This window comes from Scatophagus argus, chromosome 13, assembly GCF_020382885.2.
Source record: "Scatophagus argus isolate fScaArg1 chromosome 13, fScaArg1.pri, whole genome shotgun sequence".
Lineage (NCBI taxonomy): Eukaryota > Metazoa > Chordata > Actinopteri > Scatophagidae > Scatophagus > Scatophagus argus.
Window position 1 is genome coordinate 12,194,821 of NC_058505.1, and position 16,353 is coordinate 12,211,173.

General features: G+C 39.9%; 1 protein-coding gene across 3 annotated transcripts in view; it reads left to right on the forward strand.

Moving 5' to 3' along the window:
* gpc5c (glypican 5c) overlaps window positions 1-16,353 on the forward strand; it is a 95,353-nt gene that overhangs the window by 60,792 nt on the left and 18,208 nt on the right. For all 3 annotated transcript variants that reach the window (XM_046407361.1, XM_046407359.1, XM_046407358.1), the window contains one exon: window positions 4,144-4,264. In XM_046407361.1, the coding sequence (XP_046263317.1) occupies window positions 4,144-4,264 (121 nt within the window). The remainder of the gene's footprint in view (window positions 1-4,143; window positions 4,265-16,353) is intronic.

A 16,353-nucleotide genomic window follows, 5' to 3' on the forward strand; every position in this document is an offset into this window, starting at 1 on the left:
TGCTTTTTAATTAAAATGACACCTTGTTGATAGACAGACATACACATACACACACCTACACACACACACACACACATAAAGACACATTCTGTTTTTTCTTCACCTTTATGTTCCCATAGACTTTGCCTCAAGCTGAGTCTTGACTTTTCATGAAAGGCAAACTTCAGTTTAAGACCTTGTGTATGATACAGTTAGCTGCAGTATGTGCATGTGTTTGTCTCCTGTGTACAAAACACTGATGTAGGACTTCAAGCATCAGTTAGGACCTGTGCAGTTCCGTCTTTACATGTTGCCAGTGGGAAATAATATTAGTGTCTGCAAGAGTGATTTTAATAGCTTCAGCTTTAATAGCTTAGTATACTGTGGTACAGTATATTTCTACATTTTTCAGTGTTGTCCTTTTGACACACTGCCTTAGGGCATTGGTCTAAGGATTTAATGAAATGTGTTGCTTTTACTTTTACCTCTACAACACGATGATTATTGTTTGTAATTACTGAAGCAGAGTTCCAGATGAACATTTTATTAATGTAAAATACCTGGAACTAAATATCAAGCCATGAGTATGGCATGTAGCCTCAGTGTGCTTTCTAATTCTGGTGCGATTTTTGAAGCACATCAAAAATATGCGCAAAATTGCCTTAAATCATCTCAGAGATGATGTGCCTTTACTCTCCTTGGCAGATACCAGTGGATAATCTCATTAACCGTCGGGATCCTGGCAAAGATTTCTGCAGACAGCTTGCAGTGTGAATGCAATTAAGCAATTGCTACAGAATAATTACAGCCCAACAGGCCTACCTGTCTATGGTGTCTATGGGTCATCTTGTAAGTCTCCAGTAATCATGGAGCTTTATGTTGTTATGCACTGGGAGGTTAAAAATAAGCCACACTGAAAAGATTAAGCTGAAGAAGAAAGACTCGGTCTAAATATAATTTTTAATTATTTTTTTTACTTACATATATACACGAATAATCTGGCTAACTGAATCCTTGGTGAGTGTTGGGGGCTCATTAAACCTTCCAGCCAGACCAGGGTGATCAGTCAAGAACTAAGTGCACAGGAAGACAGCCCAAAACTTACACATCACTGAAATGTCAGTATTCGTGTTACAGCCTAGCTTTGTTTACAGCATATACACCGAAATGCTCAGGCACATGAGTGCTTTGAAAACGCACATATTTTTTTCAGTCATCTCCATGTACACCTTAAAGGTTGAATATTTGATTTGTGTATTCTTCTTTGCAACGCACAAACATTCCTGCAGGCCTTCAGAAGATCAAGACAGTTCAGTTCGCGGTCAGCATTGGGGAGTGGAGGTCACTGCTCGTCTGTGCTCCAGGCGAAGGGAAAGACGAGAACAGACAAAGCTGCCTTTAGGAAAGAGCATCAATTGGGCATTCACAAGGGAATGAGTCAATTCCATAGAAGGGGGTCAGAGAGCCATGATTCAGAAGCCGTACATGTGTAGGTAGTCATTTTGATTTTTTTGTTGAGGTTGAATGCTTGAAACTATGAGAAGAGGGCATGGACTGTTGATTGCAGTGAGCTGGTATTCCTTCATTAGCCACATAACAGAGAGATATCATTTGGGTGCTGCAGTCTTTCATTTTTCTTGTGTAACCTTCTGCTCACACTTTAATTCATTGTTACATAAGGCTACAATAAAAGGTATTTTGAAACGCTACATTATTGCAGTTGGCTGGGATCTCATCACACCTAATTTGTGTCTGCCTATCAGGTACTCGGCTCTGGGATGTCCTGCTGTGTCGCTTGTCACATCCCCTAAATAATATCAAAGATATCCTGCAATAAAATGCTCCAATGCCTAGCTCACTGCCAAACTCACCCTGACTCTTCCCTTTCATTTGCATCCCATCTGATGAGCTCATTTCCACGCCAACACTGTTATCCCAAGCCAAGCCTGGAGAAAGACATGCACACTTCCCCATCACACAGGCCCCCACTTTCAACCACTGCATAGAAGACTGTTTGATTCTTCAGTTTATCATTTATGTTTGGGGGGATGGGGGGACTTGAAAGTCCAAACGCTATTGATTGTTTCCGTCTTGACAAGGGAAGATTCTGAGCCGCTGGCAATTAACAACCTCAGTTGTTGTCGGAGCAGACAGTAGTTTGTGTGTGAGTGTGTCTGAAGCTGGGGAAGGGGTTGGGGGGGAGCATCCATTTTGCAAATGCACTTAAGTCAAACAGGCAATTCATAGAGGAAGAAGAAATAAACAGGAAGGGGATGTAAAGTAATGTATTTGCGGCAGAGGGTTAAGCGAGACGTTTGTGCATTTTTATGGGCCCGGTCCCAAAGCGCTGTTTCAGCAAGCCGAAGGAGCACAGGCCTTATCGGGACATTGCTTAGATCACAGGATTCTCAAACTCAGCACTTTTTTATGATTGCCTCTGCTCATATTCCCATGATCACATGCAAGCACAACCGTGTACACATAAACACGTCCATATAAACACGTTCACTTACACAATCCATCCTCAATTTATCAGCCTTGTACTGCCAGTGGAAGCATTAGTCGATTTGATGCCAGTACATGTCATTCTTTTTCAGTGCTGTGAAACGCATCATGCGTGGAAAATTAGCATTAACATATATTTCTCACATTAGGATTGTGGAGGGGTTGGGTGTGGGTCATCACAATTCATGTATGGTTAGCTTTAGGACTCCACAGTAGGTATTAACCAAAAGCATACAATCAGCATGAGTTCCTTCGCAGGTTGCTGGCACTTAACCTTAGGGACCAGTGGGGGGCCTGCACATTTAAGATGAGCCTGGAGTACAAGGGTGATCAGTTAATGTGTGTGTGCTTCAGATGTCTGTAGCAATATTAGTGTTGAGTTATGAGAAGGTGAATAAGTTAAAGCATTAACGACCTCTCTGTAATATTAATGGTTGTGAAGGTAGATGTACGTTCTCTCATTCTGGCTGCCATAAATTTGCTTCTGCTGTGGTTTGTTTCTACTGGCCAGTTACTATCTAATTCAATATGATGACTAAATTTCAGTTAGTCCCTGTTATTTTATTCATAATTGACCACAAAATGACAAAATGTCTGTGTGTGTGTGTGTGTGTCTGTGTGCACTTGTGTTAATTTTTCCTTGCTGGACTCTGATTCAGACACAATCTTCCAGTGTAAACTTTAGAAAACTGCCAGCACTGTATCATCAAAGGTCCATTCAAAACAATAAACTGCAATGTAATCCATTCCATGGTTCAAACATTTTAATGATTTAAACTAGAAAATGTTAAATCAGTTTGTTCCGGAGCCTTATCTGTGGATTGACGTGATGCTTTATTTCTGCCAAAACAGCCTCTGTGTCTATTATACACAATTTAAACACTCCCCCTTCCTCATCAGGCAGTTGCTCGAAATGTTAGCCTCCATGACATCAGTGCAACAACAGCTCTGACAAAATCAACAGCTATAATCCTCGCCAAGCTGCAGGCCCATGGAGCATGCCAAGGATTAAAGGGTCCAGCTCACCATGTCTCTCAATTTCATTTTTTACACGGCTGCCCTCAGTCATAGTTCTATTTAAAATATTTCCAATTACAGAAGAGCAGTAAAAAGCAGCTTGAAGTGATTTTTAAGCGCATTTGATTCAATCTTGATGCAATACATAGTTTATAATGTCTTCCATGTCTCTGACAAATGAGCCCGTAATGATTTTTAGTTGATGTCGAAGAATTACTGTGGTACAGTGGGCAGACTTCTAAATACAAACATTGATGGACTACATAATAATGAAACATTATGTAGTCAAAGTGCACTGAGTGCATTCTACCTGGAAACCTAAGGTAACTTTGGTGCTAACCAAAGTTATAATGTGTTATCGAGCAGAGGAGTTGCTGCAGTTTCACATTTCCTTTGTGATCCTGCTTATTTATTATTACAAACCCATTATTACACATAAAAGAGCAACAGTAACTGCACAATAACAAATATGCTGAGAATAGAGCAAGAAATTATCTGAATAAAGTGTTTTGCCAAGCGACCATGTCAATTTTAGTCCTAACAACTAGATATCAGCTGCTATTTGACGCCTGTATACCCCAAGGTCTTTTTTTGCTTTTTTTTCTCCACTAAATATTTAACTTCTCCTTTTTTTACTTACAGCTATTCTGGCAGAGTTGTGGGAAATGGTCTGCACGCCCAGAGGCAAAACCCAGAGGTCAAAGTTCGCATCCCGAACCCTACGCTGGCTGAGGTCAAGGAGAGGTTGGAGCACTTTAACCAGGTAAGGTGTCCTGTGGTGCACATAAACAGATAAATATGAGTCTCAGCACAAATCATAGAGGCCTAAGAGTGCCGCTGAATTATTTGTGTGTTCATCCATACGTCACAAATATATGAGACAGCACCGAACGCCGAGGGCGCTTGGTACAATTACTGAACATGCCCCAACAATAAGAGATAATGTTGTTACTGACTGTCCTCTTTGGCTAATGGCTTAATGTCCCCTTGCTTGAAATCAATGGTAACTGTCAAATGAATAAAAATCAAGAGTGAATGCAAATGTCAGCATGAAAAATGTCACTGCAATGAAACGGGTCACAAGTTAAAAGTCGACTGAAGTATTATTTAACCAACAACATAAAAGTCATAACTGATCAGGCTTTGGTCTAATTAGTACACATCAAACAATATAGCACATAGCCAGAACTGCTGAAATGTCCTTGCTATCTTCCTCAGATCCACTTGTTTTCAGCACAGAGGCAGATATCAAAGATAAATGAAAAGGATAGAGGGTGAAAGGGAGGCAGTGACAAAAAAAGTGAATTACTGTGGAAAGAAAAAAAAAATAAAGAAAGATGAGAGGCGGGAGCAAAAGGTCAGGAATGAGTGACAGAGAGGCAGAGATGACACAAGCAGCTTCAAAGTGACACTGTTTGTCATGTAGATGGGGTTTAGTGCTGAAAAGGACCAAGAAGAAAAGGGCCATTTCAAACAGTCCCCAGAGGCCATTTGAGGAGACAAACGGGGCAGGATTCAGTTCCCCTCTGCCTGCCTGCCCTTTTGTTGCCCTGAAAATTATGCCCACGGATAGTCGACCAGCCTCTCACTTTCTATCTGTATATCCCTCTTTCCTCTTTCTTTCCCCTGTTTCCCCTGATTGTATTGCTGAAGCTTTTCTTTAAAACAACAACAGCAAAAAAAACTTGGCTCCCATTTCTCTTATTTGTCTCTGTGTTTCTGCATTTCTGCTTTGCTCTTATTTCACTCTACACCATGACAATTCCTCATCATTATCAGCACGCTTCTTCTTACTTCATTTCCTTTCTTTACTCCCCTCCCATACATTTATTTTCATCTGGGTTTTTATGTATCTTGCATCTCACATATATCTCCCAGGCAGCATGTCCACCTGTCTGCCACTGACAGCTCAAGATCATTTCTGTCAGACCACAACATCCCTTTGTGCAAGGTGGCTGTCAAGTGTCCTGTTGTCATGGTAACTATGCAAAATTGAGCGTGTGTCCTGTTGACATTTACAGGGCTGAAAAGCCTACCTTGAATCTAGACCAGGTGGCACAGCTTGGCTGAGCTTTGTGTTTGAGCCAGATAAGTGCAAAGGATCACAGAGTGTTAAACTGCATAATGTGTCAGGCTTTCAAGGTACATTTTTTGTTGTGTGTGCTCACTCCTGCACACAGGCAGTCTACGTTGCATAGGTACATGGTTGTATAGCTATAAAACACTTGCTTTTAATCTAGATCATTTGACACTCACCTGTAACAGCTTCTAAACCTGATTACTATCCAAACTGATTCCTATAGCTCAAAGTGGTTTTGTTCAGAATCAGATCCTCTGCCAATAGCCTTATTTGGCAAATACCATTTCATGCTCAAAAGACCTATAATTATTATAGCATCCCCAAATTTCTTCTCACCTTACTGTTCAAGTTCAAGTTCTTACAGTCAAAGGTGTATCCTTACAGGTTCAGGTTTCTTTTTTGATTGAACTTCAGCCTCTGTCTCTGCCTCCATGTCTCTCTCTGTCCTTGTAGGTAGTTTGATATTCAGTTAGAGTTTTGTCAATTAAACGTTATTAACATCGGAGGAAATCTGTGTGAAATATCAGCATAATGATGTCACCTCTCTTGTTGTCTGCTTTTTGAGCAAGCACATCCTGGCTCACCGTATCCTTCCTCAGAGCCCTGAACAGATGTGAGGAGACAGGGTCATTACATAAAAAAAAATACAGGTGGTCAAGACAGTTCCCAGTTCAGATTGATTATATCAAGCCCATCTGGTTCTGTCACCAAATTGGAAACTTTATTGGACATCCATCTTACCTTTTAGGCAGTAAGGTTATTTGCAGTGCATATAAAGCTTTGTTGATTCTTACAGTTTAGTTATGTTTGTGTAAACCCCATAGTTAGATGCTGACTTAGCTCAGTGACTGTGAATAGGAGCTCCATATTTGGTATGTATTATAACAACATGAATATCACAACTCGGACTCGTGATGGCATCTTTTTGCTGGTGGTCAGCATGTGTACAGGTCCAGCTAACTGGGTGATATTGCAATACTACTACTACTACTACGACCAATAATAATAATAATAATGACTTTATTTATATAGCCCCCTAAAAACAGTTTCCACAGTGCTTTGACAGACAGTAAAAACAGGACACTCAGGAAGACATTATCAGATCAAAAAACCTAATCAGGCTGGCCAAAGACCAGATTAGCAAAAACTTAAAAAAGTTAAAGCTGGAAAACAAAAGATACAAAGTGCAAATTACAGAATATCAGTATGGATTAAGATTGGCAGTTACTGTGCACAAGTAAAAGGAGTAGTTTCTGTCTAAGGCAGAGCCAGAAAAAAGAAAAGCTTCCCTACATTTTAGAGTGGAAGAACAGTAAAGGGAGGCATTAAAGTCAAGTTGTAAGTCATCACATGTCTTCGGAGTCCCAAGATCCCTGCACGTTACACACTACACCACTGTCCTCTTGGATTTTCAAGAAGTGAAACCAAGTGCACCACGCAGTAGGTAGTTCTGGAGAGCAGGGAGTACGAAGCCTTCCCAGCAAATACACACACCCGGCCTGACTCTGTTTCTTTAGGATTCTTAAACTATTAGCAGCCATGGAAGCAACAGCAAAGCACCAGGAAATAATCAGCAACACTTGCAAGGCCCTGCTGATATGTTGTGGCTAGTTGGTTCAAAAAGCCAGTTATTACTCATTACATCTTTATAGAATATATTCCTTTCAACATCTGATCTGTTAATAAATAACAGCATAATTTCCTGATAATTTCCCCACTCTGAGTATAAAGAACTTGACCTTGGAAGGAAGACCTAGGAAGAAAAAGCTTAAGACAAACAAACACTGTTGAATAAGATGTCTCCTTTGAATTACCGTAGATATAATCAGAGTAATGTCTCTACAGTTATTCATTTTGGTTCTTTGTGTGTGTTCTTGCACTTTTATCTTTGTGTGAACCACTCTCTGCTTCAGACATCCACAGCAAGGACATTTTTGAGAAGTTAGACCTTTGAAGTTATAAAGACTAACACAAATGATCTATTTGATTTGAACTTTGTGTCAGTGTTGGAATTCTAATTAAGTGTTTCTGTGTGTCTTCTTTCATCCTCTGAGCTGACGCAGGTTGCTATTTTCAGCGAAAAAAAATAATAATAATAATTAATTAATTAAAAAACACAGTGGCTTGATTTTAAATTGCATATTCTCTTTTTCTGTTGAAAGGGTATTGCAGGTTTTTCAATGAATTGCTAATCTGAGCTTTCCCTAATTTGAATAACCTCCATTTCCTGGATTAGTGGGGTTAAGAAGTGTATATTTTTACCTACAGGAGAGTAGTTAGACCCAGAGCACTGTGGCACTAAGAGGATTGGGAAACCACTGCTGATCTATCACAGACTCTGACCCCTCATCTACCCATGGCATTCTCGTCTTAAAGCACTCAAAATGAGTGTGTGTTGGTCTGCTCACAAGCTTGCACACAGAGTGCGTGTTTATTTTGCACACGTGTGAAGCACCGCGGTATACAATTTTTCAATAAGTAAGAAGACAGAGGAATGATGCACAGTTGCAGTTCCCCATCAAAGCACCTCCATGTAAAATCTAATATATAAGAAGCTGTAAATAACACAAACACACTAAGGAAAAGCCTGAATTTCTTGACCTCCTATAAAATGGTCCATTAAGTGTGTAGGCCAAGTTATGGTCCTCCCCCGTGTATCTCCTCTGACTATCCTCTTTCTCCTTCTCTCTTTCTCTCTGCCTGTAAATATTGCTAATGTGAACAATAAATGTTTCAAAGTGGATTTTTGAATCCTGGCCATCGGTCCAGCTGTTTTTGGGTGGGGACCCTTTTACAATGGTGTATCTGTTTCCATGTGAGTATTAAGGCCCGATCATTTGTCAGTTTGTCAATTTGCACTATGGTAAATGCAAAGTCAGTGGCAACATGCAGCGCAGGGGGAAAAACGCCCAAACACTCATTCTCGTGCTTTCTTTCCGCCTTAATTTTTTTTCTCTCTCTTTCTCTCTCTCTCTCTCTCTCTCTCTCTCTCTCTCTCTCTCTCTCTCTCATACACACACACACACATAAATACAGACAGCATCTTTAGAAATGGTGAAAGCTGTGGTAGATGGAGAGTTGGAAGGACTCTGGGACAAAAATCCGGTACACAGAGGCCAGTTGTATGTGTGATTGATGAGACTGACTTATGCTTTGGTGTGTGGTTTGGCAAGTGTCCTCACCAGGTTCCACATCACAGAAGCCTTATTTGTGTTTAACACACACTCAGCACATCGCCTCTGTGCAGCCAGTCAATCCTCGGATCTATCAGCTACTGCGGGGGCTTGATCTACACTCTTCATCATGAGAACGGTCTCTGCGCGCTACTTAAACGACCCTAAAAATTAACAAAATGTCAAATTATCTTAACTCCTGAAAAGCATATTTGCCCTGTGGGACAGCCATGTGAGCCAACAGCTGTGATATACCTCCACAGTACTGGATTTCTCTCTCATATTTTAGCAGTGTTTGCAGCAGTCAGAAAAGTTTTGAGCATTAAAGAGTAAGTGGAGTCCAGGGTTAAGGAAAGAGCTGAGGCTGAGCTGGCAGCTCGTCACAGGGAGGGGACAGATTCTTTCCACTTGAAGAAGAGGATGGAGCTGGCCTTCACAGGAGCTCTGCTGCTCTTTGCTGCTGCTGTGGCAACCACACAGCAACAAGTCTCACTGCCCTGGGCTCTCTGTTAGTTTGGCAACCAAACTTCATGAACCCAGACTCTAATTTAAGCATGACATTTTTTGCCATCATAATTAGATGCAAAGCTCATAAAAATCCAGTGAACTGTGACTGTTTTTCCACATTGGGTCATGTTTACTCTCCTAGTGGGATTCAGCTCCATGAAGACAGTGATTCTTTCTGTGACCTGTTCATTTTTCTGGCATATAGATATGAAAATTCTTTTTTTTATGCTTCTGTGGCGTCAGTAGCCGCGGCCAGAAGCATTTTGTTTTTGGGCTGTCTGTCAGTCTATCTGTACGTACATTTGTCCATCCCTCCCATTTTTGTGAACATGATTCCTCAAGAATGCCTTCAGGGAATTGCAAAAAATATGGCACCAGCATCCGCTTGGTTGGATACGAATGTCAACTGCAACTTGATTTGTTGGCACTCACATGCAACTATGAGGCGGTAATTCTAATTCAGTGTGATATGGTGTGCATTCGTTAAAACCAAGTCAAAACACCATGTTCCAAAGGCTTTCTCCCTGTGGCTTCACATATTTAGCAGATATTATTGAAGAAAGGTGGAGATTTTTAATTTTGTTTTTAAGTGAGGATGGACTTTTATAAAAGTCTGCAGTTAAGGCTTTATATTGGCCCTGATTTCCTAAATTGATTCAGATTTGATTCTTAAAGTAACAGTTCAGCTCAATACAAATGTGTTTCAATTCAACTGTGTGTTTTGTACCAACTTGTACCAATTTCGTAATACAAACTTTTACACGTGGTGAATTATTTGCTCTATCACTCAGCTAAAAACTAGAATTATTCTGTAAATCTTTGGTGACATCATAAGACACTATCTTATTTTTCTTGTTCTCAGCCTCACACGCAGTGTATCAAAGTTGTATGTGCTGTTGAACCTGCATTGATTAATGGTGCCATATCAACCTTTCGTGTTGCTGCCTTATAAGGACTTTTGGAGCCCAGTTTGAAGTCTGCAAGGCCTCTGCCTCCCAGCAGTCTTAACTGTCTGTTGACCTTCACATCTCACACAACAGAAATTTCATCAACAAGGTAGCTGCAGGAACATGCTCTCAGAAAACCGCTGATGTCACTCAAACTGTCATCCATTTTTTAACAACATCTCTCTCACTTGCCCGACAGAAGCCAAAGTTTATTCCTTTGTACATATATTGCACACACACAATGTGCCTCAGTCAGAGCCTGACAAAAGCAGGGTGTGACAGCCAAACGCCACAGTGTGTTGTTGTGATTGACTCATGAGGGTTACATGAGGTCATAGCCAGTAATGTGTCACTAACGGTTAGCTAGAGAATCGGCTTGTACTAGCTTGCAGTACAGGGGCGTGTGTCTCGTGTAAACGTTATTCAGACCTCTTAAGAAATGTACTTGGTTATTTTCAAGAGTACAAGCAAATTCTGTTTGCAGATTTTAGACAGAAGGCATGAACTTTGGTGGAAAGTTAGAACTGAGTTGTTTTTGTTGCAGGAAACATGTGGCCATTAACATAACAAAAGTTTAGTTTTGGCTCTTTACTCCTGAGACATAGAAGCAATCCTGCATTCCTTCATTCAAGATGAATCTTAAAGTATTTGACAAGAACATTTCTGTCTAAATAAATAGTTGACCTGAAATAGTTATTTATCTATACAAATTTTCTGTTCTCTTATAAATGATTTCCAACATGCCATTTGCAATTGCAGCAAAAGATGACCATTATGTAATATTCAGATTTGTCAGCTCTATAAACAAAAGATCAATTTAAGTGACAATAATTCAGAGATCATGAGTCTAACTCATTTTTTCCTACATGGGAAGCTATCACTTCAGAAGAACATGGCTACCATCATTGCTTTTATTTGTACACCGATGCAGATCCAGATGCAGAAATATAAAACTTTTTTATATGAAAATAACATGGTGGAGGATTTTTGGCCTTGGCAGAAGTGAATGTGGTCACTGAGTGAGTGTATCCATGCAAATTAGAAAAGATTTTATACGTTGTCTTGACGGGGTAAGTGCATGAAGTCAGCAGTCTGGTGGTCAGAAGTCTATGGAGAATTAAACTTTTTATAGTCTTCAGTGTGATATGGATTTCACATCTAAAAGTCAACAAGGCAAAAGATATGGCTGTCAGCTTTGGATAAATGGTTTTTATTGGCCCCATCTTTCACTGTGGAAAGGACAACAGCAGAAGAATACTTGGCTCACTGTGTTGTTACGCCTTTGATTTTAAATTCATTTTTTTTAAACGGTTTCACTTTCCATGTTGTGGATGGCAATGCAGGCTTTTGTTGAAGTCCAGACTCTGACAGTTACCATCACTGTCCTATCCAGAACTTGCTTTCTCTGCCAGTCAGTGTCTCACAGTTATTTGAGAACTGTCTGTAACCTGGATGGCCATAACAGGCGCCATTAATCCACAAAAATAATATGACATATCTGTTCCAGAATCAGCATCTATGGATGGCTCAGCAGTGCATCTGCAGTTAGAGCTTGTTACTCTTCTTAAATGGCTCCATCTCCGTCTGGCTTCTTTCTCTCCATGTCAAGCTCATTAATTCGAAATATACTTCTTTTTTCTCATTCAGCTACATTTTCTTTGTCAGGCAATGTGAAATGCAGAGAGAATTGCAGCTATTTCTTCTTAAGCCAGAGACATGGAGGATAAAGGGCAGAGAATGGGGAGAATTTGAATTTGAAAGTTGGGAGGCCTTCTGCAGACTTTTAAAGATTACCACTGTCACTTTTTCCTTTCGTCTCCTCCAGGTTTTCCTTTCCTTCTGCTTTTCTCTGTCCACATATGCAGTTTTAGCACGACTACCCTCAATGAGGTGATAGTGTTTCAAATTGTCAGGGAAGAAAAAGAGCACATGTCTCAATGTGGGCATACAAAGGTTAGGACTTATGGTCCTGGTTCAATAGCTTGACAGCAGTATCCCACATATGACACACGCACCGATGTGTATATACACACACACACACTTATACAAGTACTGCGACAGTTGCTGTACTCATATCCCATCCCTGGTGACCACATTTCACATTTTTTCATTTCATAATCAGATTTTCTGTTTCCACATAAAACTGGAACATGAATCCACAGTTGCCTGGTCCAGTTACACACACTCACACACACACACACACACACACTTTCAGCCTTCCCTTTCTTCCCAAACTCCTTCAGAAGGTGATTGGTTACTCCTGGCAGCACAGATTTCCAGATTTAGTGTGACCAGCATCCAGTCAAATTCATGCAGGAATTCAGCCCTTGATGCTCTCAAGCATGCCCGATCATCCTTTGACTGAAGAATGCTTTTGAAAAGACAGAAAGAGGAGAATGAGTTGGCAGGATGAGAGGAGAACTAGAAAATATTTCATGATTTGGGATTTTATTCAAAGCCTTATGGGAATACCTGATTTGTCTTCAGATGCCAGGGTAATTTCAAGGCAAGCCTTAAGTATAAAGGCTGGAATCTTGTTCTTTTTCTTTTTCTCCCCAACTCCCCCCACCTTCAGCCCCCCTCACTTGCAACTACAAGTTCAGTCTTCCTGTCTGTACACTTTATCCAAATTAATACTCGTTTATATTTTGTTTTGTCTACAACTCTTGCCCCTTCTGTTTTTCCTGTCTCCTCGCTCTGTGTTTGCGTCTTTCTTGCTTTCTCGTCAGTCTGTCAGTAGCTGTTGATTTTAGGCTTCGCATGTGCTGTTGCAAATCTTAACTATACACTGATCTGACGTTTCCACACTCGAATGCATTGTTTCACTTTTACACCCCTCTCATTGTTCTTAATTCAGTTTCATAGTGTTAGTGATATTAATATTAAATATATTATTTAATATTAATATTAAAGGAAAATGCACAGTGCCAAAGTATGTCATACTATGGTGTCTGTGGCTGTCACCATGTCGTCTTGACCTGCCCCCACCCCACGAAGAGCACTACATGTTTTATTGTTGTTGTTCACCATGTCCAACTACCTCGTGTCTCATTCACGTGTAAGAGAACACCTAACATATCATCAATCAATCAATATCATAACAGACATAAACACATAATAATTGTCCAGCATAAACAGCTAACAGCCACAGATAACAGATTTTTTTCCTTTTCTTGTCAGACCATTTGATTTATTCATTGCTTTCTGAATGTTAGAGATTTTCAATAAATACATTACCTGTACATTGCAGTAAGAAATGTATCATAAAAGAGGCAATATAGAAATTCAATTTCACCGACTGTATTCTCAATAAACCCAGCTATCTGTTTTTTTGTTTTATATCTGTGCTTAAAATGCTATTTTATAATGTGTTTTTGCACTTTGCACTTGACTCCCAGGGAAAACATTATTTTATTATGCCAGCAGGAACGTCCAGTAAAAATTACCATAAACAGATTTGATTTGATTTGATTACTCTCAGCAACAGGTCCTGTAGTATCATGAAACTCACCTGACAGGTAAACCTGTTCACTGATGTGCTTTATATTTAAAAAAAAAAAACATACAATTACAGCATGTCACCTTTCAACTCAGCTTAGTTCAGACCTGTTTATAACCTGGGAAATAATTGCATAACTGTCAATTATAACTAACCTTTAACAGCAGGAATGTTTTTTATTGGTTGAAACCCTGTGCTCTTTATTAGTAGGTTGTTCTGACATATCAAAGCTCCAGCTAATCCAACAGCACAGTGATATTCGGCATTGTTTTACACACTAGGGAAAGAAGGGTGAGCCATGTGAGAACAAAGACATCTGTCCCTGCAGGGTTAAATGTCTGCTTTGTACATTGCATAAAGTCTGCTGCTACTGAAATATTCTGCCCACTTGCTCACATTTACCATATGGTCTTGTGTGCCTTTGAAAGGTTGTTGTTGTTTTTGATGACTTCAGTGGGCCATACCTTATTGTGTTAGATATGCTATATTATTCATCTGTGGGTCCATGTGATGTGATGCTAGAAAATATTGTTTTTTGTAATTGCATTATTAATTACATTTTAATAAAATTAACTTACACAGCTTAGCATATAATACATGTGGACTCTTCCCTGATGTGATGGCTGCATCTACTCTAAAGAAGACAGAAAACCTAAAAAAAAAATAAAGGCAATTTGAGAAACTGGTTAAGATACTCATTGAAACCCAGGGTTGGTCCTCTGTGCAGTAATAGTATTTCTCTGTCACAAAGCAGATAGGGAAAGAGAGAATCTTCACTGCTTATTATGTATTCAACAGTCCTTAAGAACTAATATTGGAATGTTGTATATCTCTCTTCCTTTAATTCCAAGGACGAATTAGAAATTTGCTTCTTCACCATGTTGCTGGAACACCACAGTTAGGTCCCCAATGTGTTACTATTGAAATTAGCACAAAAGATTTGAAATTTGAACAGAGTAAAATAACAGAAACCTGCTGCTTTTGCAGTCCTGAGACAGTCAAAACAAACCAACAAATTGCACTGGACAGCAGCCAACCAACAGTTCTACAACGGCCCAACTGTGGTTTCCACAGTGATGGCGCCTTAATTGATTCCTTCCCTAATTAACAATGCTTTAAGGACAGCTGGGCCACGCAGCATTGTGTTAAACGTCCTCGAACGGCATGGTTATTAGCTTAACACCCACATGGTTATCTGGGTGGTGCTGGTACACAACACTCTGTTATTCAACAGAGCATTTCCTTATAAACTCGTGGAAGGTGCATTGGATTCAGCTGCTTTACATGAAAAAGGTTGATTCGTTTATCACGGCTGCTGTCCAGAACTGAGAAAGGTGTTTTTTCTCTCTCTCTCATTCCGTTGCATTTTCTTTCATTTGTTGTCCTGTTCTAGAAAATTATGACTGATGCAGTGGACAGACAGAATTTCTGACACGAGTACACAACTCATTGTAATTCTACCTGTGTGTCACAGCAAGTTGTAATGACAATTACTAATATGTACACGGTGTATTAGTTCCTTAACCAAAGTTTCTCATATCACTTTACCACCTCAAAACAGACAAAACATGTACAAGACACACAAAGCGCCAGTCAACAGATAAAGTAATGTGAGCCACTCTGTAACTATGAAGTGCATAACTCTAACCAGTAATATTGTTCATATTTTAAGTACTCCACAGTACTTGTGTCCATCTATAAAAACCGAGCCATCCAGCTATTGCCAAAGGCCTTAGCTTTTGAGAGGAGCTTAAGTGATATGTTTTACCTGCTTGAACTGAAGGGCCCCAACTGAGTTTCATGAAACCTGGCCTTGCATGCTGGTTGTGGAGGTCTTGTTTTACTGTAGCAATCACTTCACTCACTCATTCACTCACTCGCCTAAGTGAGAGCGGGTGCAGTCACTTTAAACATAAATGGAAAACATGACAAATGTAATGAGTGACAATATCAAAACTACCCACTAGTTTGAGGAACATTCTTGCGCTCCTGGTCCACTCTCCCTTGTGGACAATGACTGACTCTGTTATGACGGAATATCAAGAAACAATACCAGTATGTACATAACTAGTCTTGTGATGGCTCTGATACCTGCTGAGTTGGAATTACTGCTGACATTGAAACTTATAATATGTCAACATCAGCTAAGCGTTGTGTTAGTTCCTCATTACTTGCCTCTTTATTTCTACTTGTCAGTTTAAGGCCAAGACTGTCTGGGCATCTAACTCTTTTATCTAATTCTCTTTCAAGTTAGGAACGTCTAGACTGAAATGTCTCACACTGAGTGAATTGCCTTGAACTTTTTATATAATAATATTGGTTTTCAGAGGTAGGATCTTCATGACTTTCTGTGTGTGTGTGTGTGTGTGTGTGTGTATGTGTGCGTGCGCGTGAAATATCTTGCATTGGATGGATTGCTATTTGCTCTGACATTTGGTACAGATATTCAAGGTTCCCCAACAATGTCACAGAAATGACCTTGGTGCTCCTCTGACTTTTCATTTACTGCCATCACCAGGTCAGAATTATGCTTTGTCAAATGCCAAATAGTTGCAAAACTAATGACATTTCCATCAGCTTTAGCTGCACTTTGTTTTTCTGGATGCTAAAATTGTTGACATGTTAACAGCATCACTTGCAAGCGTA